The 22547-nt window shown below is 52.7% G+C and overlaps 1 protein-coding gene and 1 long non-coding RNA gene across 3 annotated transcripts; one reads left to right on the top strand and one right to left on the bottom strand.

Moving 5' to 3' along the window:
• Window positions 1–908: 908 nt before the first annotated feature.
• CLEC2L (C-type lectin domain family 2 member L) lies at window positions 909–16400 on the bottom strand. Its single transcript, XM_006929449.5, has 5 exons — window positions 15938–16400; window positions 6854–6928; window positions 4522–4688; window positions 3480–3580; window positions 909–1549 (listed from the first exon to the last, which is right to left on the bottom strand). Exons 1-5 carry the CDS (start codon window positions 16125–16127, stop codon window positions 1438–1440), a joined length of 645 nt encoding a protein of 214 aa, XP_006929511.2. The 5' UTR covers window positions 16128–16400; the 3' UTR covers window positions 909–1437.
• LOC111559545 lies at window positions 2703–20565 on the top strand. 2 transcript variants are annotated; one of them, XR_002740621.2, is made up of 3 exons: window positions 2703–3365; window positions 10597–10679; window positions 19852–20565. It is a non-coding gene; the product is annotated as an uncharacterized LOC111559545 (long non-coding RNA). The 2 variants fall into 2 exon arrangements; XR_002740620.2 differs by having other exon boundaries at window positions 19847–20565.
• The last annotated feature ends 1982 nt before the right edge of the window (window positions 20566–22547 follow it).

Here is a 22547-nt window from a genome sequence, read left to right as displayed (position 1 = left end):
GCTTGGGTTCCTCACTGGCTTCCCACTAAAAACAAAATGTGAACTCTCAAAATGCCCATATTTTACTAGGTACCTGGAAAGCACGCAGAAAGTTCAGCAACACCAAGTTGACAGCTTTGTCTGAAAATGGACAGTAGAAGGACTGAGCAGAACACAGCAGGACCTGGTTTCGCTCTGAGCTATTTTCTGAAAATGGGTCAGGACCCACATTCACATGGGCCACTCCCGGGCAGGCCAGCCCTGTCAGCCAGCCTGGGGCCCTGAGAGGAGGCCGGGGAGGCCGGGCTCCACTGTGTGTGCTGGGGGCCGGGCGCCCTTGGAGCCTCTGCAGGCCCAGGGGAACTGCCAGGCCCCTGCTTCCTCCCCAGGCAGACCAAGGGGGACAGGAAGGGGCCTCGGGACCTTCCCAGACTCTTACCCGCCCAACACGAACGTCATCTTTTCTGCACGGCTAATCCTCCCGCTCATGTCACCCCCCTCCTCCCCTAAGGCAGGATAAGCCATCCCTCAACTGTGTTCCAGAACGTTCTGGTGCTTCCCAAGCTGTTGCCTCTGCTCTCTGCGTGCTCCTTGGGGGATAAAGCTGTTGCTCCCCATGCCCGGCGTGGTGTCCGGCACGCGGTAGGTGTGATGTGAATAGAAGTTTGTCATACTGAGTGGAATAGTAATGAGGGAGCCAGATGGACACCCCCCTCCGACAGCTAAGAATAACTCGGTAGCTTAGCAAAATTAAAGGGTGCCCTGAGGCCACAGAATGTGCTTTTCGTCCTCGGTTCCCACAAGCTGCCACCTGCCACACCAGATCAAGTGCATCTTGGTGGTGCCTTCCCGCAGACAGGAACCCAGAAACGTGTCCCTCTGCTCCTCCCCCAAGCCGTGACCCTGGAACAAACAGCGGCAGATTTCTCTGGACGCCAGTCATCTCTTTATTCCATCAGTGACCAACACCACAGCACCACAGACGCGGCAGGGGCCTGCCCGAGAGCCCCGGGTGAGGCAAACAGGGCGGATGGAGGGGGCCCGGTAAGGGGAAGGCCTCCCTCCCTGCCTCCCCAGCACCCCGGAGAAATGACTGTAATGCACTCTGTGACCGTGCCGGAGGAAGTATTCCAGGCCTGGGCCAGGGAGGGATTTGTTGGGGTGGCTAAGGGTGGACTCTGAACTTGAGAAGGGACCGTGTGCAGACGTGTGCGTGCATGCGGGCGTGTGCATGTGTGTGTGTGTGTGTTTGGGGGACGTCTACACTACTGAGCGTGTGGGATTTGACGGCTGAACCACAGGACCTGCCTGGGGCCAAGGAAACCAGGAACCAGGGCTGTGGGACCTGAATGGGGGCCGGAGCGCAGGCCACCCTCCTCACTGCTTCGCCTCGGAGAGCAGCCTGGGGCGGGCAGGTCTCGGCGCCTGGCTGGAGAGCTGCCTCTGGCCTGACCCACCTCATGTGTAGGCCATCTTGCTGCACACCCAGGGCCGGGTCATAAGACACTCCGTCGACACCAGCCTGGTGGGCTCCACGAAGACGCACTCTCCCAGGCCCGAGATCGGGAATCTGGGGCCAGAAGACAAGAGAGCAGGCAGTTAGAACCTGGCACGCACAGCCTGTCACTGCATGGCCCCGGAGGCCCTGTGACCTGTCCCTTCCCTCCGGAGCCACCTTCTAGTGCTTTGGGCCCCAAAAGAACTTTCTCGTGCAGCCTCTCATTGTTTCCCTACTGTGTCCACCACGGCTCCAGGCACGCTGGGGATGTCCGCAGACATCTCCTGAACACAACTGCACTTTCCTGTCCTTCCAGAGTTAGCTCACTCGTCCGTCCCGTGAGCCAGTATCCGGTTCAGGACCACCCTCTGCCCCCTGCTCCCCAAAGCACCTGCCTACACCATGGGCACCGTCTGTCACAGCTCGTGGGACCTGTGTCTGTCCCCACCAGCCCCCCCCCAGGCAGTCAGCTCCTGAACAGCAGGCTCCATGCCTCCCTCATCTCGGCTCCCCTACAGCACACGGTGTCCAGCACAGGAAGAGCTCAGCAGAGATGAGCTGAATTAAACTAGCTCACAGGGGTGGACCTGATTAACCCCAGCGTTTGATACCCAGGCTGTGTTGCCCACAAATTCACTGACATCATCGGTGGACGTGGGGGTTGGGGGTCCTTTCTACCTCAAATCATTCCTGTGAATTTCAGTATTGCTTCTTAACCTCATTGGTCACCCTGATCTGAGTTCCCTGCCAAGGCTGGAGCCAGGGTCTCACAAGAGAGGACACCAGAATGACCTCAAGAGAGAGTGCCAGGCAGGACCACCTCGGTGCCAGAGAAACGTGGCCTAGAGGCCCTTTGGTTGACAGGTGGTCGGCACACTGGGAACCCCAACCTCCAGGGCTCTCCCAGCTTCTGAGAACAGGAAGCTTCCAGATGAGGGGAGAAAGGGGCAGAAAATGCAAGACTTCTCAGCAGCTCTAAGGATAGGCCTGGGGTGAAGGCAGGAAACGGAAAGAGAGAAAAAGGAAGAGACAATGGGGACAAAGAGGGGTGCAGAATGAAGGGCAAGGGAGCCCCGGGGAACGGAGGGAAGGAGCTGATGAGCTGCTCGCCCCCTAGAGGCTACCAGCGACTGATGCAGCCCCCAGCCAGTTTCGAATGGGAAGGCCATGGTGGAGCGCTGGGGGTCAGTCCTCCCGCCTCTCCTGCCTTGGGGTCCCTCCTGCATCATCATCACCATCATCAGGTGAGCAGCCTGGTCTCTCGGGTCTGGACTAGAAGCTGAGGTTCTTATTCCCCTGTATGCACTCCCCTGTGTTTCCCCAAGCCTGGACTGCCCCCCCACTATCATCACCCCCCCACTGCCACAGACATACACCCCCCACTGCCCACGACCACTGCCACCGGCACCCCACAAACCAGTCCCTGAGACGGCACACCTGCCACCCCATCACACACTCCCATCCACACCACTTGGGTCGCACAAGGGACACCACCACTGCACACGCCCCCAGCACCCTCAGGAGGTGTTTTCTCTAAGACCATGCGCACAGCGCCCAGGGCTCGGAGCCCCCCTCTTCCATGATAACAATGTTTAAGCAGCACACAGCTGCCGGGAACGGAGGCCCCATCTCCAGCAGCTGTGGTCACGTGGCTAAGTTCTGGCCAATGCAGAGGAACATCCGGGGCCTGTCTTGCCCTTCCTGGGAGCCACCCTGAGCCACGCAGACCGGCCGCTACACGCACGGGGAGCCCCAAGATTGAAAAAGCCTGGCGGCGGAAAGCTCCGATGGCTACATTACAGCAGAGCCACCAAAGCAGGCTGCACGGGAGAGGACAGGGAAGTAAAGCCGTTATCGTTTTCTCTGTCACACGCCGCTGAACCTGGAGGTTAGTAGCTCTAGCTGGCCCAGACCCGGGGGGCTCTCTCTGGGGGGTTGTGTCCAGGGAGCTAGGCCTCCCCCAGTCTAAGCTCAGGGGCCAGAAGATGAAGCCTCAGCTCACGTGTCCGGGTCAAACGGGTCCCCGTTGACCCAGTGGAATTCGTCCCCCACTCTGCGCAGGCCAATCCAGGGCTCCCTCCGCGTGAACTTGAACATAAACTCCTGTACCAAAGAAAGAGGGAAACCTGAGTCATATGAGGTCTCCTGGCTGTTCAGACATGCCAAGAGTAATCTCGGCTGAGAAGGCCGGCTCCCAGGACGTGCAGACACTGAAAGGGGGTCCCTCACTGCATCCCGAAAGTAAGGAGCTGGGGTCACAGAGTGCCCTGCGCTCCCACTGACCTCTGTCCCAGCACTGGCCCGCACTAGCCTCGGGGCCTGGAGTGTGCCTGCTGAACCAGGAAGCCTGGAACAAAGTTCATCTGAGCTCAGATTCTTTGGGGCACCTGGGTGGCTCGGTTGGTTAAGTGTCAACTTTAGCTCAGGTCATAATTTTGCGGTTTGTGAGTTCGAGCCCTGCTTCAGGCTCTGTGCTGACAGCTCAGAGCCTGGAGGCTGCTTCAGATTCTGTCTCTCTCTCTCTCTCTGTCTCTGCCCCTCCCCTGCCTGTGCTCCCTCTCTCCCTTTCTCTGTCTCTCAAAAATAAACATTAAAAAATATATATTTATAAAAAAGAAGTGATTTTTAGATTATCCGCTATTTTGGATTGCCACGCCACTGTTACCCTCAAAATGCAAAACGGACCACAGACTGACTAATGGCATTTCTGTCACATTTATACTGATAAAACTGTTGCGGGCGTTAAGTGAGAGCTCATGCCCTGATGTGGACTCGTAGAAGATGCCAGCGTGTTCTTCATCCACAAGTGCCCTGGTAACTTGTAATTCTCACCCTTGGCAAAACTGAGTTGAGCTCGGCAAACCGGCCTTGGATTGAAACCATCGGCCTTCGCGACAGCCCCAGAAACGGGAGCCACTCGGGCTCCTGCCCCCTGGGGCCCACCAGCACACCCCAGGCTGGGTGCCTTCTGGAAACACGCCACGGGGGACGCCACATCCCAGGAGTGTGGTCCTCCCCGAAGGTCCCCCCGGCCCAGGGCTCACCAGCTCCTTCTGGCTCTGAATCACAGCCAGCACAGCATCGTGAGTATGGCAGTGCTGCCTGCCCGTATTCCAGTCTCTCGGCTCCTCAGAAAAGAAGTAGCATTTCCTTCCGTAGAGCAGCCAGTCCTCTGGGCAGGGCGCTTCGCACTTGATACAGCCCTTGGAAGCTGCCGGGAAGACCGAGAGGACTCAGTGTCCGCCAGCACGCCTGGCCCCTGCCTGGGCCTGAAGGATCCCCAAATCCACCCCCACCCTGCCCCCTGCCTGACTTGGGTGCCCTCCAGTGATGACTCAGGTGGCTGTCTTCCCACGTGAGCGGCTCTCGCAGTGCCTGGCAGGTAATAGGTTGGTGACTAAATTAACGGTAAGGGAGATCTGGGAGGCTGGCAAGGCTACAACCGCCAGGGGAGGTGACAGCAGATTAGCCCCTGGGTTAAGATCTCATCTCTCTCTCTCAACTCCTGGAGGCTCGGAACCCCAGAAACAGAATTAGGAAAGACCTAGAAGCCACACGCGCTCTCTCCCCAGCCAGGGTGGGAACCATCAACCCCCTCTCATTGGCTGTGCCCTCGGTAGCTAACAATTCAACCTGTTTCACTGCTGAACTGCTCCCAGGTTCTTTGTCAGTGTTGAGCCCCAACCTGCCTTCCCAAGACCTAGACCTCCAGGTCTAGGTTCTGCCCCTGGAGTGACCCAGAGCAAGCCCAGCCCTCTTCTGCCGCCTACTTGAAGAAGGATGCCAGACTCCACTCATCCAGGTTTCCATAATTCCTTGCGAAAGATGCTCTCCACACCCTTTTCCGTCCCGTCTGGCTCACTGTGGTATGTCCGCACGGTCACCAAAAGGCTGCCACCAGGACAGACAGAGGCGGCCCCACCCCCAGCAACAGTGCCATACTGCCTTCCAGTTGCTATGGGCTTTCCTGCCCGCAGACAGCTTCAATGAAAAGAATCAGTGGGTACGTGCATACGTGCGCTTTCCTAGGCCGGCAGAACATACGCTTGGATCGTTTTCATATGATCTGTTTCCAAGCCAGGTCTCCCCTGTGTCCTGAACTCGTATAAATCACTTTGTAAGTCCATATGGATATCTTATTTTTATTTCTTCCACCTTTATCTCATTCACATGGGCTCATCTGAGTTTTGAAAGACACATTTTAATCTTTAATTTTTTTTTTTCCATCTGTCTTCTAAGCATCCTTCCTCTGTCATCGTAAGCATCCTCGTAACACCTACAAATTCCGTAAGCATATTTTGTTTGTGTTCGTACGAGCGATTGATTAAAATGTAGACCAGGACAAAGCCAAGAACGGGCCTGTGGTTCTCCAGCCCCTAAGGATCTATAGCCGCACCGACACCAATTAAACAATCGACACTCTGGCTTATCTGCTCGGTGCACTGCGATCACTTGGGAGTATTGACCATGGTGAGGCCACTTTCAACTGCCTTTCCGCAAGGATCTCCAAAGAGACCCTGTTGTGCTTTAGTAAAATCACAACGTGCTATTTGCATGGCTCTGACCTCCCCAACCCAGCCCTGGGACACCCAGTACCAGGAAACCAATTTAATTTGTAGTGATTATTCTAGGTTGAGCTGGCACCAGTGGTCACCATATTCTTTTCTAAACACTCACAAATCCCCTGATTATCACGCATGCCCGAAGGTGAGGATTTAGCAGGAGCCGATGTTGTCATTGGACTTTTCTCCCATTTTAAGGTGCCCGCGTCTGGTCTTAGGTCGCCAGAGGCACTGAAATCACTTCGCAGACTCTTCAGAACCCACGACATACTTAGACTTGAATCCATTCAAAGCAGCCAGATCTCCTGATCATATAGCCTCACCTGTTCTTAGTTGCAATTTCCTCCTTTTTATTCCTTTCTTCCCTCCTTCCTCCCTTCTTTCTTTTTGTCCTCAGCACTTAGGGGGACTGACACACAGCAGGGCTCAAGAAATGTTCACTAAATGAATGAACGTGATCTTTAAAGGCCCTCATCCCCCAGCCATCTCCTTCAAGAAGCAGGGTCTGCCTAACTCCCCTCAAGCTGGTTCGTGTTCTTGAAGCACGTACGGAACAGTCCCTAAGTAACATCGCTCCTTCCCCGCATGGCTTAGTAAAGGGGACATGTGGAGTCAATGTGTGACTGTATGATTTTTGGCTACACTCTCATCTGGAAACAGCACTCTGTTTTCTGTGCTTTGTTCCCCACAGAATACGTAGTATGTCTGGAACCTTCCTTTACCTAATTAGACTTTACCTAATTTGACAAGGGGTGTATATGGACATAGGCGTCTCTGTATACACTTGCATAAATGCTCTGACATGCATGCTCACCCAAGATGCTCATCACCACCAGGATAGCGAACAGAAGGACTGCGATGGCCCCCAGCAGGAGACGTGTGGTGGTGTCTGAGAAGAAAAGAAAGCGGTTCAATACCCAGCCACCCACCCCACCGCCAATACCCATCGCCAGCCCCGAGTCCTCATAGTGAGAAAATCTGGCTTGAGCCCGGCAATCTGTGTTTTTTGTGTTTTTGTTTTTGAGAGAGAGAGAGAGAGAGAGAGCATGAGAGAGGGAGGGGCAGAGGGAGAGAGAGAATCCAAAGCAGGCTCAGCGTGGAGCCCAATGCAGGGTTCGAACTCATGAACCATGAACTCATGACCATGAGATCATGACCTGAGCTGAAATCAAGAGGCTGATGCTTGACTGACTGAGCCACCCAGGCGCCCCATCAATCTGTTTTAGCAAGCCCTCCACGTGATTCAGATGCATGCTGAAGTCTGAGAGCCTGTGTTCTGGAACACAGTTCTGAATCTGTGACACTGCCCTCTCCCGGCTTAAAAGCCCTCCTTCCAAGGCTCTGCACTTGACTGTGGTTGTTAGGCTTTCCAGTCCTCACCTCCTGCTGCTTCTCTGCCTGGTCCCCGGTTTTGGCCACATGGACTCCTTGAAACAACCCAACCCGTCCTCACAGCCCTGGGGCGGGGTCTCTGCCCTCAGAGCTCTCCTCCTCCACTGCTACCTCTGGAAATCCTGCCCATGTCTATACCTGCTATCCTCTTCACAATACCTCTGCCTTCTCCCCTTTTGTTTTTTCTATCACTGAAAATTTTTATTTTATCTTTAAGGGAAGAACCCTTTGAGACTTCAGACAGCCTATTAAAGTTCTTCTTACTGTCAGAACATAGACATCACATAAAAGTTGCCATTTTAGGGGTGCCTGGGTGGCGCAGTCGGTTAAGCGTCCGACTTCAGCCAGGTCACAATCTCGCGGTCCGTGAGTTCGAGCCCCGCGTCAGGCTCTGGGCTGATGGCTCAGAGCCTGGAGCCTGTTTCCGATTCTGTGGCTCCCTCTCTCTCTGCCCCTCACCCGTTCATGCTCTCTCTCTGTCCCAAAAATAAATAAACGTTGAAAAAAAAATTTTTTTTTAATTAAAAAAAAAAAAGTTGCCATTTTAACCACTAAGTGTACAATGAATGGCGTTAATTACATCCATGATGTTGGGCAACTATCCCCACTGTCTTTTTAGTTTTACAAATAAACTTTCTCGTCACCCAAACAGAAACTCCATTCTGATTAAGCATCCATTCCCTGCTCCCACCTCCCCCTGCCAGCCCCTGATAATCTCGAAATCTACTTTCTGTCTCCACAAATTTGCCTAGTCTAGATATTTCATATAAGTGGAATCATACAATATTTGTCTTCTTGTGTCTGACTTATTTCACTTCAAGGTTCCATCCACGTTGCAGCATGTGCCAGAACATTCCTTTTTATGGCTGCGTAATATCCCGTTGTGCAAATACATATATATGTTATATGTGTATATATGGTTGTTGTTATTTACCCATTCATCTGTTGATCGACACTTGGTGGGGGGGGGGGGGGGACATGAACATCCAACCCATAACAATGTTCTTGAAGAAGCATCCCCCCAAGCCCTTCTGAGCTTCTCTAATCTAATTCTGCCTTCTAAGCCCCCCTGCCACCCTGGAATCTCCCTTTACCAGCAGCTTGAGGATCTCTCTGCCTCCCTCAGGTACTGGCTCTCCTGCATTTTCTGTCCCACGCCTTCTTTTTTCTTGGTTTACTCCCTTGTTTGGGTGGAGCACATCTTCCAATAAAGGACAGAGCAGGACCACCACACCACACAACCACCAGCGGTAAACCATCGCACCGTGTCCTATGGTGAATGCTCCCCCCTGGAGCTGTGAAGTCAGAGGCCTGAGTACTACAGGTTGGACAGAATTCTCCTGCAGAATGTTGAAGGCATTAATTGTCTTCTAGCTCCAGTGTTGCTCTCGAAGAGTCTAGAGCCATTCTCACCCATGATCCTTTTCATATCAATTGCTTTCCAAGGGTGCTGGCTGGCTCAGTTGGAAGAGCATGCCCCTCTTGATCTTGGGCTCGTGAGCTGGAGCCCTACATTGGGTGTCGAGATCACTTCAATAAATAAATAAACTTAAAAAAAAGAATAATATCAATTGCTATCCGCCCCCTGCCGGAAGCTTTTAGGATCTTTTTCTTTATCCCTCGGTCTTCTAAAATTTCATCATGCGTGCCGTGCCCTAGTTTGGGTCCATTTGCATCCACTAAAGTAGGCAATCAATGGGCCCTTTCCATCTGGAAGCTCATGTCCTTTGGTTTCAGGAAATTTTCTTTAATTATATCATCAATGGTTTCCTCTTGTCCATTTTCTCTGTCCTCTTTCTGGAAGTCATATTCTGCAGATGTTGGACCACCTGAACTGGTCCTCTGAGTTTCTTTTTCTTTTTTCCCCCCTTATCAACTATCTTTTTGCCTTTTTTGCTCTATTTCCTAGGAGATTTTTCTCAACTTTATCTTCCTGCTCTCCTGACTCTTCCATTTCTGCAAGTATTTTTAATTTTCAGGGTGGTTTTTTGTTTTGCTATGGTCTGCTCCTGTTCTCTGAAGACCCATTCTCAAAGCATCCTGTTTTTAATGGTGCCATATTTGCTCTGATCTCTTTGAGGATATTGCTCATAGTTTTTTGGAGGGGGAGAAAAAGAGGAGAGGTGGACAGAAAGCTTAGTTCTCCTTGGATCGTCTGGGTTTCTTCCCAATTGCTTTTTTTTCCTGTTCATTTGTTTTGGTCTCTAGTTTCCAAGTCAGAGAGTTTCCTCAGATGTCTGGAATTCCTTGGTTATTTGTTCCTGATTAATGCAGGAGGAAAGAGTCCACTGGGGCCTCTGAAGCTGGGAAAAGGCTTATTAACTGTGGGGTCCCAGCGGAGTGACCAGGTGGGGCTCTCTGAATGCCCCAGGTTTTTCCTCTTGGGTGGGCCAGAATTCCCGGAGAAGTCTCTTCTGTTTCCCTCCCAGGCAGAGAGGCTGGGAGACCGTGCTAAGTATTCAGTATGTAAATGTCCGCTTACCTGCTTGCTCCCAAATGTACTGCTGTCTCAAGACCCTCCCTAAGACAGCCTCGGACTCCTGCCAGCGCTGGGAAGATGCTGGACAGCTGGCCAAGAGGCTCTGGGGAACTAAATCATTTCTAAAATGTTCGACCGGCTCTCCCGTTTCAGCTCCATCTTCCCTCGCTGCCGTGATGACCGGTGTCCCCATCTCCATACTCTGGGGTTCCTGCATGTGACTCAGGCCATTCCTCTGCTTGTCCAGCCGGTGGAATCAGCTGGCATTCATCACTGACCCCTAGCTCCCAGTTGTGTTGCTATTGCCTTCTCTCCTTCTCTCATTGTCCTTCTGGCCTTTTAAAAATCCTTTTACTGGGGCGCCTGAGTGGTGCAGTCGGTTAAGCGTCCGACTTCAGCCAGGTCACGATCTCGCGGTCCGTGAGTTCGAGCCCCGCGTCAGGCTCTGGGCTGATGGCTCAGAGCCTGGAGCCTGTTTCCGGTTCTGTGTCTCCCTCTCTCTCTGCCCCTCCCCCGTTCATGCTCTGTCTCTCTCTGTCCCAAAAATAAATAAACGTTGAAAAAATAATAATAAATAAATAAATAAAAAATAAAAATAAATAAAAATCCCTTTACCGATGTGTTAGTGGGCTTCTGGAAGGAAAGAGGATAAATGTGTGCATTGAGTTTGCCATCTTTACCTACAGGTGCAGCCGGCATTCTGGAATCGTCCCTCTGAGCAAGTTCTCTGCTGGCAAGTGGCCAGGAGCCTAGGGCCAAGCGGCTGCAGGTGAGAGCAGAGACTCACGTGTGCCCTCCGGGGCCGGGCTCTTTCTGCGCCTTCTCTGTTGTCCTCAACGGCAGCTTGTCGTAGGGCTGATCCCCCCTGAGCTGCCTGGTAACTGCCTGTGGCAAGTGCCCTGTATGTATCCTTCCTCTCCCTTCTCTACTCACCCGTCTAGGCCGATACACGCTGGCACCATAACGCTTTGTGCACTGAAGATAAGAGCATAGCATCTTAAACCACTTTGGTAGGTTCAAATCCCAGCTCTGCCCCTTTCTAGATGATTTAGTAACTCCGCGGCAAAGTTACTTAGCTTCTATTTTTACTTCCTTTTCTCCGCCTTTAAAATGAGGTCATAGTAGTATCTGCCTCCTAAAATTTTGTGAGAAATCATTATTCAGTGCTTAGCAGGTGTCTGGCTTCAAAAGCTCTACTTCAATGTTAGCAATCACCATGGTGATGACGATGACGATGATGATGAGCCCACAGGCTCCTTTAGGGAAAAGCCCGTGCTTTACTCACCTTTGGATTCCCTACATAGGGTACAGAGCACCCGCCAGTACTCAAAAACCTGGGGGGGACTTAGCTACACTGAGTGACAATGTCCTTAGTCAGCCTGAAACTCTGCTGAGTTTGTAGGAAAGGCCACGTGGATGTACAGCTGCTCTCTGGGGGTGGGGATGTGCACGTGCATCTCTGATGTCGCAGAACCAGGGAGCCTCTTGGGACTTTCACAGGGATAACTGCTCTGGACGTTGCACTGTGGACAGAAAAAGACCCTCCAGGGAGTCCCGACTCCTCGCTCACTACTGCTGTCACAGAGGACGGCTGTGGGGCTGGACAGTCCAAAACAACGCTGTATTCGTTTCCTAGGGTTGGGGTGACAAAACACCACAAACCACATGGCTTAAAACTCCGCAAATTTATTTGTCTCGCTTCTGCGGACGAGAAGTCCACGATCAAGGTGCCAGCAGGGACACACTTGCTCCGAAAGCTAGGGGAGTCCTTGCTCTCTCTTCGTCCTGGCTTCTGAGGGTTTGCTGGTGACCTTCCTCACCCCCGGGTTTGCAGCCCTTCATTCCAGGCTCTGCCTTCTTCATCACACGAACTTTCTCCCTGTGTGTCTCTTGTCTTCCTGTGACCGTGGTCTTATAAGAACACCAGTCATATTGGATTAGAAACCCACCCACTCCAGAACGGGCAGCCTGGGTGGCTTAGTCAGTTGAGCGTCGAACTTCAGCTCAGGTCATGATCTCACATTTGTGGGTTCAAGCCCCGCATTGGGCTCTGTGCTGACAGCTCGGAGCCTGGAGCCTGCTTCGGATTCTGCGTCTCCCTCTCTGCCTTTCCCCTGCTTGTGCTCTCTCTCTGCCCCTCCTCTGCTCACACTGTCTCTCTCTCTGTCTCTCAAAAATAAATAGACATTGAAAAAAATCTTTAAAAAATACAGTAAAAAAAACCAAAACAATTCAAGCCATAACAAATGTCTAACTCAATCATTCCTTCTATGCAATACTCCACAACAGATGGAGTTTGAGGGTGCTGTTTATTTGTGTTTATAAATATATGTGAATTAGCCTCATGTTAGAAGGAACCGCTGAAAATCTGGCTCCAACCCAGAAGATGCCCCATCACCCTCACACCCACAGCCCAAAAGAGACTCACCGCTGACCTCTCTCTAAGTTGTCAGGGCCACAGTCTGGCAAGCATAGTCTTGACTGTTCAAAACTATCAAATGCAGAGTTTGGTAATTTTTAAAATTTTAAAAGGCTTAGCTAAATGCATGTGTGTGGTTTTGACCAGGAAGTTGTGGGTTTTTGTCTAATCAAGAAACTTTCAACATTAAAAATTCAGAATCGGTGAGCTCTGAAAAATCTATAGCCTGTGATGTGCAGAATCGTCCCCTCCCGTACCCTCAGGCTACTCGCTCTTCCCCAATCCCACCCCCGCGGCCAGAAATATCCCCATCTCCTGTCACCCCCAGTCTTTCTAGAACCCAGGCCTCGGCAGCGCGCTGGGTCACCTTTTCTGGCCGCTCCCCGAGGCCGGGCATGGAAAGAAAGGTTAACAGCCACAGGGAGAGAAGGCTTGCTCAGGAGAACTTCTGTCTGGCTTTCTATTTATAAAGCTAATTGTTCATCTAAGGAAAGTCGAGAAGTCGTGAGCTCTAATTCTGGTTTAAATTTAAGAAGTCCTCAATTTCACTTAACCTGTGAGGAGGAAAAAAAGGTCCGTGCGCGAGGTAGCAGCGTTGTCTGGAGAGTCTGGGCCAGAGAGCTACACGCATCACAAACACAACTCAGTTCTTCCCGATTAGCCTCATGAAGCCCGAGAACTCTCAGGTCAGAGGCCCTCCTGGCAAACACACGTTAGCAAACAATTAGCAAACAACTTGTGTTCTTGGGCAAGACGCTTAGCCTATCCCAGTGGGCTTGCTCATCTGCAAAATAGGTAACAATGCTCAGCAGCCCCTGAAGGGTGTGTGTGGGGGGGGTATTAAATGGGACCGTGTCATGAAAGCCTCTGGCCTGGGGTGGGGCACACAGTAGGTGCTGGAGAAATGCCTGGCACTTGGTACCAAAGGAGCACAGCCCCGCCCCGACCATTCAGCTTGGTCAAGTCAAAAAGTCTCTCACTTGTCTCAAGGGCAGACCCCTCATCCCATCACAGGTGTCAGCTGACGGCTCATTCCATGGACTTCAGCCGGGGGCAGGGAGCAGACTCAAGGTAGGCAATTGCGCTCCCCCGTCACGGGCGCAGGATGCCAAGTCCAGAGAGCTGGTGACAGGAGTCACCTGCACAGCCCACACCCCTGCGCCTTTGTGTGGCCCTGAGAGGCAGAAGGAATTACCTAGCTTAGTAGATAAGGAAACTGAGTCAAACAAGTCTGAAAACGGCCAGCCCATGGTGGTGGAAGGATCTGGCTTGGGTTTACCTGACTTTGAGTTCTTTGTGCCTCACCAAGCTGCCTCAGCCCCCGTCCTGTGATTTCTGCCCGCACAGCAACACCCTGGAGAGACCAGGCCTGGCCCCTGAGTTCCCCTCTTCTGACAGGAGATGGGGGTGCCAAGGGAGCACCCAGCAGACTCTCAGAGCACCGGGGGGCCCTGGACTCAGACCCCAGATACTGTAATTCCTGCAGAAAAAGTCCATAGGCCACAGATGCTGGGCCTCCAAAGACCAAGGACATCAAGGGTGGGGCTGCTTCTGGGGGGGCCAGGGGGAGAACCAGAGGTGGCATGAGATGAGACGCAGAGCCAGGCAAGGACAGGCAAGACAAGGCTGGACTGCAAGAGACACTAAGTACAGATCAGCGAGCTTCTTCGCGGGTAGAAGAGTCCGTGTCCCAAGAGAGCAACCGGGCCTGGGCCTTATTCAGCCTAACCGCAGATGGTCAGCCCAGCCCCGGTTGGGAGCAGAAAGCAGGATGGTCAAAGTCAGGGCCGGGGGTAAAATAGGAACCAGCAAGCCAGAGGCATTGAATGCGGCCACACCACCCCTGAAGCGGCCCTGACCATCAGGGGGCTGGACTTAGGCTAGGGCAGACCCTGCAGGAATGCCTATGAATGAATGAATGAAGACTCACAGGCAAAAGGAGTGAGCAACTTCCAGACATAACTTGGGCGGGAGGGATGCGGGGATCACAGGCAAATCTGACAATGCCCGACAGAGAAAGCGGTTTGCCCACCTTTTTTCAACTCTACTCTTCCCCGCCTGCAATGGCTCTTCTATTCTGTGACCCAACTTCTTTGCTTCCTTTGTCCCAAATCACCACCCAGGCATCTGACCGTCCCTCCCTCCAGAGTTTGCACAGCCCCTCCCCCACACAGGCAGCCCAGACCCCCAGCCCACCGGCCTCTGGGCCAAGAGCTGATATCGCAGCCCCCACCTCTCCCTCCTCGGCAAGGTACCTGCCCTGGCAAGCGCTGGCCAGGTCTCGCCCCCGACCACCACCCACCTTCCTCACTCACCTGGTCTTGGCCTGACCCCTCTTGATCGCCACCACGTTTCCAAGGGCAAATCCACTGTCTCATTCTATGCTTAACTCTCAACAGTTTCTTCAGAACAAAGTCCAATGCCTGGGTGACCATTCACAGTCTGGACCCTCCAGATCCACCTCTTCCCATCCCTTCCCCTCCATTCTGTTACTCTGGAGTTCAGTTTGCCACAGGGACAAGCTGGTTCTGGCCACCTGGCCCCTGAACATGTCATTCCTCGAGCCTGGGGCACCCTGCCTTCTCTCCACTCCAAGAAGGCTTCCTTTTCTTTTCTTTTTTTTCTTTTCATTTTTATGCTTATTTATTAATTTTTGAGAGGGAGAAAGAGAGAGAGGGAGAAGGGTAGACAGAGAGAGAGAGAGAGAGAGAATCCCAAGCAGGCTCCGTGCTGTCACTGCACAGCTTGATGCTGGGCTCGAACCCACCAACTGTGAGATCATGATCTGAGTCCCTGACAAGAGCCACCCAGGTGCCCCACAAGTCTTCCTTTTCTAATACTCTGCCCCCAAGGGTTGGGTGACCCAGGCTCTGGGCTTCCCTAGTTAATGCTGCCCAGATTCTCAGCCTTTGGACTGGGGGCATCAGGAATATCCAGAAGTCCAGAGGGCCAGCCCTCTCCCTTGACAAGTCTAGCATCTCCCACACCACACACCCCCTGGGGCCACAAAGTTTCCCCAATGAGCTCATGAACTTGAATTCTATTTTCCACTTGGTTACTGCCCCCTTGGCTGACCAGGGTCACTCCCTGAGCCCATCTGACTGGAAGAGGAAGGTGGCACGCATGACCTTGCCAGGAAGAGCCTGAAGCATATTCTCCACCTCTCTCCTTCCTACGTGGCCCCGTCACCGCCAGCGCCCCCTCCCCTTCCCACAGCGCAGGGGCACCTTCCCGGCGTCTACAGCTTTTGTCACTTTGCCCAAAACATTTCCACCACTACAGATCGAAGCCACCCTTTCAACGTGCACATCAGGTGAGGGCCGGTCAGGAACCGTCCCCCTTCATTCTGGAGGAGATTGGGGCTCAGAGCATGAAACCCGCTCCCAAGGTCAAAGAGTGGGTCAGTTGCCTAGGTAGGGTCAAGGCTGTAACTGTAGGTGGTCCTTAACTACGGTCCTCCCCAACTCCGCCATGTGGCATCTGACTGCCCTGAAATCAATCCTCCCGGCGCTCCCGCCCTCCCTCCGGGAGCTCGGCCAAGGTGACTCTGACCCGCCTCCCGGGTCCCGGGTCCCGGGCCGGGGGACGGAGGGCCGCTCGGCGCTTACCCTCCAAGGCCGCCTTCCAGCTGGTGCTGCCCTCATAGCCCGACCCCGATCGCCGCAGCAGGCCCTCGGGTCCGCGGCCCTCCGCCTCCGCCGGCGAGCGCGGCCTGGGCGCTGCGGGGGCGGGCGCGGGGCGGGCGGCGGGGGGCGGCGGCGGCCGGGTCCGCGCGGGGGGCTCCCGGGCCGGCTCCATGCCCGGCGCTCCGCCGCGCCGCGCCCGCGCTCCTGCGCCGGGGTGCGGGGCCCAGCCCGACGCGCACTCGGCGCTCCGCGCGCCTTGCGGGCCCCCCAGGCCGGCCTCGGGTGGACGAGGGCCGCGGTTGGCGCAGGCCGGGGCTGAGCCCGGCTCCCCGCGCCGGACCCCCGTGCCCGATCGCCGCCGCCTCCGCCAGCCGTGCGCGCCGCGCCTGCCCTGGCCGAGCCGCAGCCTCCGCGCACAGCCGGGGCACGGGGAGGAGCGGGTGGAGGCAGGCGGTAGCGGGGCTGGCGGGGTGGCGCCTGGGGGGTGGGGGTGGGGACGGGGAGGGGACGGGGAGGGAGGAGGCGCCGAGGAGCAGGGACAGCCCCACAGCCCCGGGCCCCGCCGGCCACCCGCTCCCTTGGCAGGATGCCAGATGCTGCAGAGAGAGGAGCGCGGATCCTGGAGCCGGGAGACCTGTCCTCTAATCCGGGGCAGGCACCTCCCAGCCTCCCGCCTGTCCTCTGTGAAATGGGAATAAAGTTTACAGGGATGACGCGGTGAGATTCCAGGAAGATGAAGGGCTTTCCTCTGGGCTGTCGTGGAGTCAGGGCAGAGGGGTGAGGCCGCCACTCGGCCAGACTCTTGACACTGGAGAGAGAGACGGGAGGACCAAGGTCTGAGGGGACAAGTGGAGGAACATTTCAGATTCGGGGCACACTGGTGAACCTCCACGAAGCGCTGGGGACTCTTACATATGTGCGCTGACAACATCCTCGGCTTCGGTTGCAAATCGCAAGTCAACAGCATTTCCGAAGGCTTCACCCTGCAAGCGCGGGCTGGGTGGGTTCTCTGACTCCCAGGCCGGGCCTTCCTCCATGGCCTTCACTCAGCCTGTACCCCCTACCTGGCTGCCCCAGGCTCACCTGAGCCTCTAGCTCTGAACCTCCCTCTCCAATCCCAGTCCCGCATCTGTTTCCTATCTCATTAATGGTCCCTCACTCTCATTTCTTCCTGTACTTCCATGGGGATGAGGGCTTACCCTACATATAAGTTTGTAGGTTTCTCGGCTTATTCTTTTGGATTGGACTTGAGAAATCAGATTGCCTTCCCACCACACTCCACCCAGAAGTCAACCAAATCACCTAAGATCTGCGATCAGAATGCACGTTACCGTGAGACACCAGGGAGGTCTTCCCTCTCGGCAGAAAGAAGGCTAGGAACACATCACTTACAATCATTTCACTTTACACAAGTAAATAAAGTGACAAATTGTAAAACCACCCAAAGAGAAGAAAAACTAAGTATTGGTAGCAGAACATATTTTATTTCGTGGTTGCATTTTGGCAGAATCCCCTTCACAGAGTCTATTCTTGGCTGTCAACAATCAAATTCTCATTGCCAAGTGCATGTGAGTGTTGCTGTATGATTCACAACTCCGACTGCAGCCAAGGGTCTGCAAGGTCCTTCCTCCGTGGGTTCAGGAAAGCGAGAGGGATGGGGGCGGGGCCAGGCATCTTTCTGTTAAAGAAATGCTTCTCTGCTGGGGCAGAGCCTCCCCTCCATCAGGTGTTTCTCTCTGGACCATGGCTCATCTTGCTGGAACAAGTCTTCCCAGGAGGAAAGGACCACTCCTTCGTCCTGCCCTTTTTTTACCAACAGGTTCCCAGTGATGTGTGTGATTCATCTTCTTCTATCAGCCCCTTCTCAGGCCAGGTGACAACCCGGAATCTTTTCCATCCTCAGCCTAGCCCGAATATGCAGCCCATGTCTGCAAACCCAACTAGAGCACACAAATAGAACGTTCGGAGTGGAAATAGAGGGGATCATCAAACGTCTTTGGCCAAGAGATGTTCCGGCCCCAGAGCCAGGTGTGAGACACGCTGTCAATGATACTGTGGCCCAGGAAATGAACATGAGCTTGGTTGGTTCCCCGGCACAGGCACTTCAAAAGATGATCGTGGCGAAGGAATCTTTGAAGGAACAATTTTGCACAGCCAGGGGGTTCCCTGAGCTGCTCCAAAGATTGTCCTCAGGAAGGGAGAGAGTCCATAAGAGTTAAAGAATGTGACAGTGACGATAAGGGTGGGCGTGGCGGTAGCTTGTAAATCCCCACATTACCATTTCTGCACCTGGGATCAAGGCACAGCCTGCTTGTCATTGGTGAGGCAGGGCTGGAGATGTCCGTGTTGGTTAACCAACACCAGCCTTCGTGAGTCACACGCCAGTGTCTCTGATAACACAATTCCCTTAGGATTTCAGGGGCTTGTGGGCTGTTTGCTTCCCAGTGCACGGGAAGGGTCACAAAGCCATCTACTGCCCAAGTCACAGTCCTTTCCCTGTCCCTTACTGACTTCTCTTTCCTTAACGGTTTGAATAAAGTCCTGGCCATGACTGGCATTGCCCCGATGTGACATGTGACAAGTGGTATTGCCAGAGTCACATGTCCATCGCTGAATCAATCCTTGCAGTAGGGTCCAGGACATATGACCAAGCCCGAAGATGGGGTCAGGGTCATCCCCCACCCCCACCCCTCACCACCGCGCATCGCAGGATGGCCGTGAGGAAGAAATGATTCCCCAAAGCAAATGCAGGTTACTCTTCCCGGAAGAAAGAGGAAAGGCTGCTGGCAAGAAAAGACAACAAATATATGCCATATATTTGGAATAATATGCAGCTGTTTAAAAAGAACAAGGTAAATCCGCATATACTGATTTGGAACAATCTCCAAGATAGATCAAGCTAGAAGAAAGCAGGGGCACCTGGATGGCTCAGTCAAGCGTCCAGCTGTTGATTTCAGCTCAGGTCATAATCTCACGGTTTGTGGGACGGAGGCCCCAGTTGGGCTCTGAGCTGACAGTGCGGAGCCTGCTTGGGATTCTCTCTCTTCCTTTCTCTCTCTGCCCCTCCCCTGCTTGCAAACTCATGCTCTTTCTCTCTCTCTCTCTCAAAATAAATAAGCTTTTAAAAAAAGTTAGAAGAAAGCAATATGCAGAAGGGTGTGTATGGTGTGAACTCATGTGTGTCTACTAAGATGTGTGTGTGTGTGCTTCTATGAAGATTCATGCAAGAATACCCAAGAAACCAGGTTCATGGGTGTTTATCTCCACATAGGGAAACTGGATATGGAGGGCAGAAGTAAGACTCTTTTTGTTTGTTTTCTATCCTTCTGAATGTTTAACTGAGTACCTGCGCATTTTCCTTAAACATCACCTTTAAGTTGTAGTCAGAGCATCTATGTTAGAATTTTTGCCTCATAGCTACTGGGGAAGATTACTGGGTGCACATAATTGGTGACGTGGCTGAGATTTTGGTTGTGAGGCAATTGGCCTGGGATAGCAATCCTCAAGGCCACAGACCAGGAACTGGGCGAAACAGAGCTGTCATGTGCCTTGGTCAGGAGCAGAGGCTGGGGAGACCTTCAGGAGAGGGGGGCAGAGGGCTTGGCTCTCTGAGGCCTTGAGCCTTGGCTCAAGGCTGGGGACTTAACTCCTTTTCAGAAACAGAGTGGGCCTGCATTTGGGGTTCAAAGGGTCTTTGGGGGGATCTGAGGCCTACTGGGGCCCTTTTTTGGTACCCTGCCCCCAAGGATGCCCAGAAGTGCTTGATTTTGCTGTGGCCATTTACGCCACTCACCAGTATTAGGGTGATGAACGTTTACATGTAGCTAATACTAGAAACATTCTGCAAATCACCAAGACATGTCAGATCAACTCCGTGGTATTGTTTCTGAGTCCAGGGACAGTGTCTGCTCCTGGGTTAAATCTTCTTCAGGTGCCACACGGGCGGTCAGAGCCCCCTGCTCACAACTGTGCCAAATGAGGGATCTAAGAGACAACGCTGACTCACCAGCCAGGAACTGCCGGCCATTTCACAGACACTCCTCTTCCCATGATACATGAAAATCAAGTCGACAAGAATCAAAAAATTCCCCCTTTGACAAATTCATTCAACAATTATCGAGTACCAACTACGTGCTGGGTTCCATGCCGGGTGCTGGGAATACGGAAGTTGACGGTGTATCCGGTGGACAGCATACCCAGTCCTGCACCAGTGGGTGGAAGCCGAGCCTCTCCACGGTCTGCCTTTCTCTTTAGAAGTTTCTGGGTGAGAGACCACCCGGCCTCGCGCACCACAAGGGGGAGTGCCCCGGGTACCCGCCCTGACGGCATGGAGACAGCTATGTTTAGCATTTCCTGATGGAACCAAAATCTGTAGTCAAGAAAAGCTGGTCCTGGCCAAAACATTGACTTTTGGATGAGAACGATGTCTTCAATAATAATCCTGCCAAAACCACTGCCTCATGCATTAGCCCTCTCCCTAGAGGGTGACGGGAACCAGTAAGTGACAGAAAACTCAACTTGTACAGCCTGGGGAAAAAAAATCGACTCTGATTTTGTTTTTGTTTTTGTTTTCTGTAAGCACAAAAATAAATGCATATTTTACTACCAAAGTAAGACCTAGGCTGTTCTCATGCAAACATATACATTTTTAAAATAACTTTTTTCCGGGGGCACCTGGGTGGCTCAGTCAGTTGAACATCCGACTCTCAATTTCAGCTCAGGTCGTGATCTCACCATTCCTGAGTTTGAGCCTTGAGTCAGGCTCTGCACTGACAGCACGGAGCCTGCTTGGGATTTTCTCTCTCCCTATCTCTCTGCCCCTCCCCCACATGCACACACGTATCTCCCCCCCCCCCTTTTTTAAATAAATAAATAAATAAATAAAGGGCACTTAGTCGGTTAAGCGTCCAACTTTGGTCTCAGGTCATGATCTCACCATTGGTGAGTTCAAGCCCCACGCTGCTGACAGCCCAGAGCCTGGAACCTGCTTGGGATTCTGTGTCCCTCTCTCTGGCCCTCCCCCGCTCACACTCTGTCTCTGTCTCTCTCTCAAAAATAAATAAACATTAAAAATAAACAAACATTTGGGGCGCCTGGGTGGCTCAGTCGGTTAAGCGGCCGACTTCAGCTCAGGTCACGATCTCGCGGTCCGTGAGTTCGAGCCCCGCGTCGGGCTCTGGGCTGACGGCTCAGAGCCTGGAGCCCGTTTCAGATTCTGTGTCTCCCTCTCTCTCTGCCCCTCCCCCGTTCATGCTCTGTCTCTTTCTTTCTCAAAAATAAATAAACGTTAAAATAAATAAATAAATAAATAAATAAATAAATAAATAAACAAACATTAAAAAAAAGATATTAAAAAGGAAATGTTCCAGTTTCCTCATTAGGACAAGAAATGAGTAGGGCAGGCTTCCTGAGTCAGCGTCTCCCTGATGCCACTGACACGAAGGTGAGAAAAATTTCAGTGTCAGCATCAGGATTAGTCATGAACTGCACGCATCGGTAGATCCCACGTGAGGCTGGATCACACAGAGCGAGATAAACTAGCGCCCCCAAAATGAGTTTGGGTATCAGCCCCTGTGTTCACACAACGGGGACCGATCCCCTGCCTGTTTAGACAATAAGCTGGGGGTCAGTTCCTCACTTATTCTTAAACTCACCCAGTAAATATTTGCTGTCTAAACTTCTTCTTAAATAAACGTAATACAATCTAACACAGTAAGACTCTGGGTAAGTCTTAGTGAGTCTGAGTAAGTCTTCGTGTTTGCATTTTGTGAATAACCAAAGGCCCACGGTAACCAGTCATGTGCGGTTTTTCAGACAATGGTGTGGAAGAATATTCAATCTAGTGAGCAGGCCTGGCCAGCTAGCCAGCTATCACTGCATTTTGCTGTTGTCCCTACATCGCTAAATATTCAGCAAAGTTCCAGAAGTGATAGGAAAGAAAAGAACACAACTGTTTGAAAGGGAAGAGCAGACAAGGAGGGGCGCCTGGGTGGCTCAGTCGGTTGAGTGTCTGACTTCAGCTCAGGTCATGATCTCATGGTTCATGGGTTCGAGCCCCATGTTGGGCTCTGTGCTGACAGCTCAGAACCTGGAGCCTGCTTCAGACTCTCTGCCCATGCTCTGTCTCTCTCTCCTTCGAAAATAAATAAACATTAAAAAAAAATTTAAAAAACAGACAAGGAAAAGGTAGTTAACTTATAGAATGAGAATAAGCATAGGACCAACTCTGTGTTCCTGGACTAAGATTTTTTTTTTTAAGGGGCAACACAGAAGCTAAATAAACATTCCCATATTCCAGGGTTTCTCAACTTCTGCACTGTTGACCTTTTGATCTGGATGATTCTTTGTCCCGGCGGGCTGTCCTGTGCATTGTAGGATGTTCAGCACCATCCCTGGTGTCTATCCACTAGATGTCACGAGCAACCCCACGCAGTTATGACCATCGTTAATGTCTCTTGAACTATTGCCATTAAAAAAAAAAAATTTTAACGTTTATTTATTTTTGATCTGCCCCACCCCCAGAGTGCGAGTGGGGGAGGGGCAGAGAGAGAGGGAGTCACAGAATCTGAATCAGGCTCCAGGCTCTGAGCTG

Source organism: Felis catus, chromosome A2 (genome assembly GCF_018350175.1).
Source record: "Felis catus isolate Fca126 chromosome A2, F.catus_Fca126_mat1.0, whole genome shotgun sequence".
Lineage (NCBI taxonomy): Eukaryota > Metazoa > Chordata > Mammalia > Carnivora > Felidae > Felis > Felis catus.
Note: the sequence above shows the minus strand (reverse complement) of the source record. Positions and strands in the feature narration are given on the sequence as shown.

Coding starts and splice junctions, on each gene's coding strand:
- CLEC2L (XM_006929449.5), bottom strand. CDS start 16,127: ATGGAGCCGGCCCGGGAGCCCCCCGCGCGGACCCGGCCGCCGCCGCCC. Junction 6,929..15,937: donor CTGGAAGGCGGCCTTGGAGG/GTAAGCGCCGAG, acceptor TTTTCTTCTCAG/ACACCACCACACGTCTCCTG. Junction 3,581..4,521: donor TTCAGAGCCAGAAGGAGCTG/GTGAGCCCTGGG, acceptor TCTTTGGTACAG/GAGTTTATGTTCAAGTTCAC.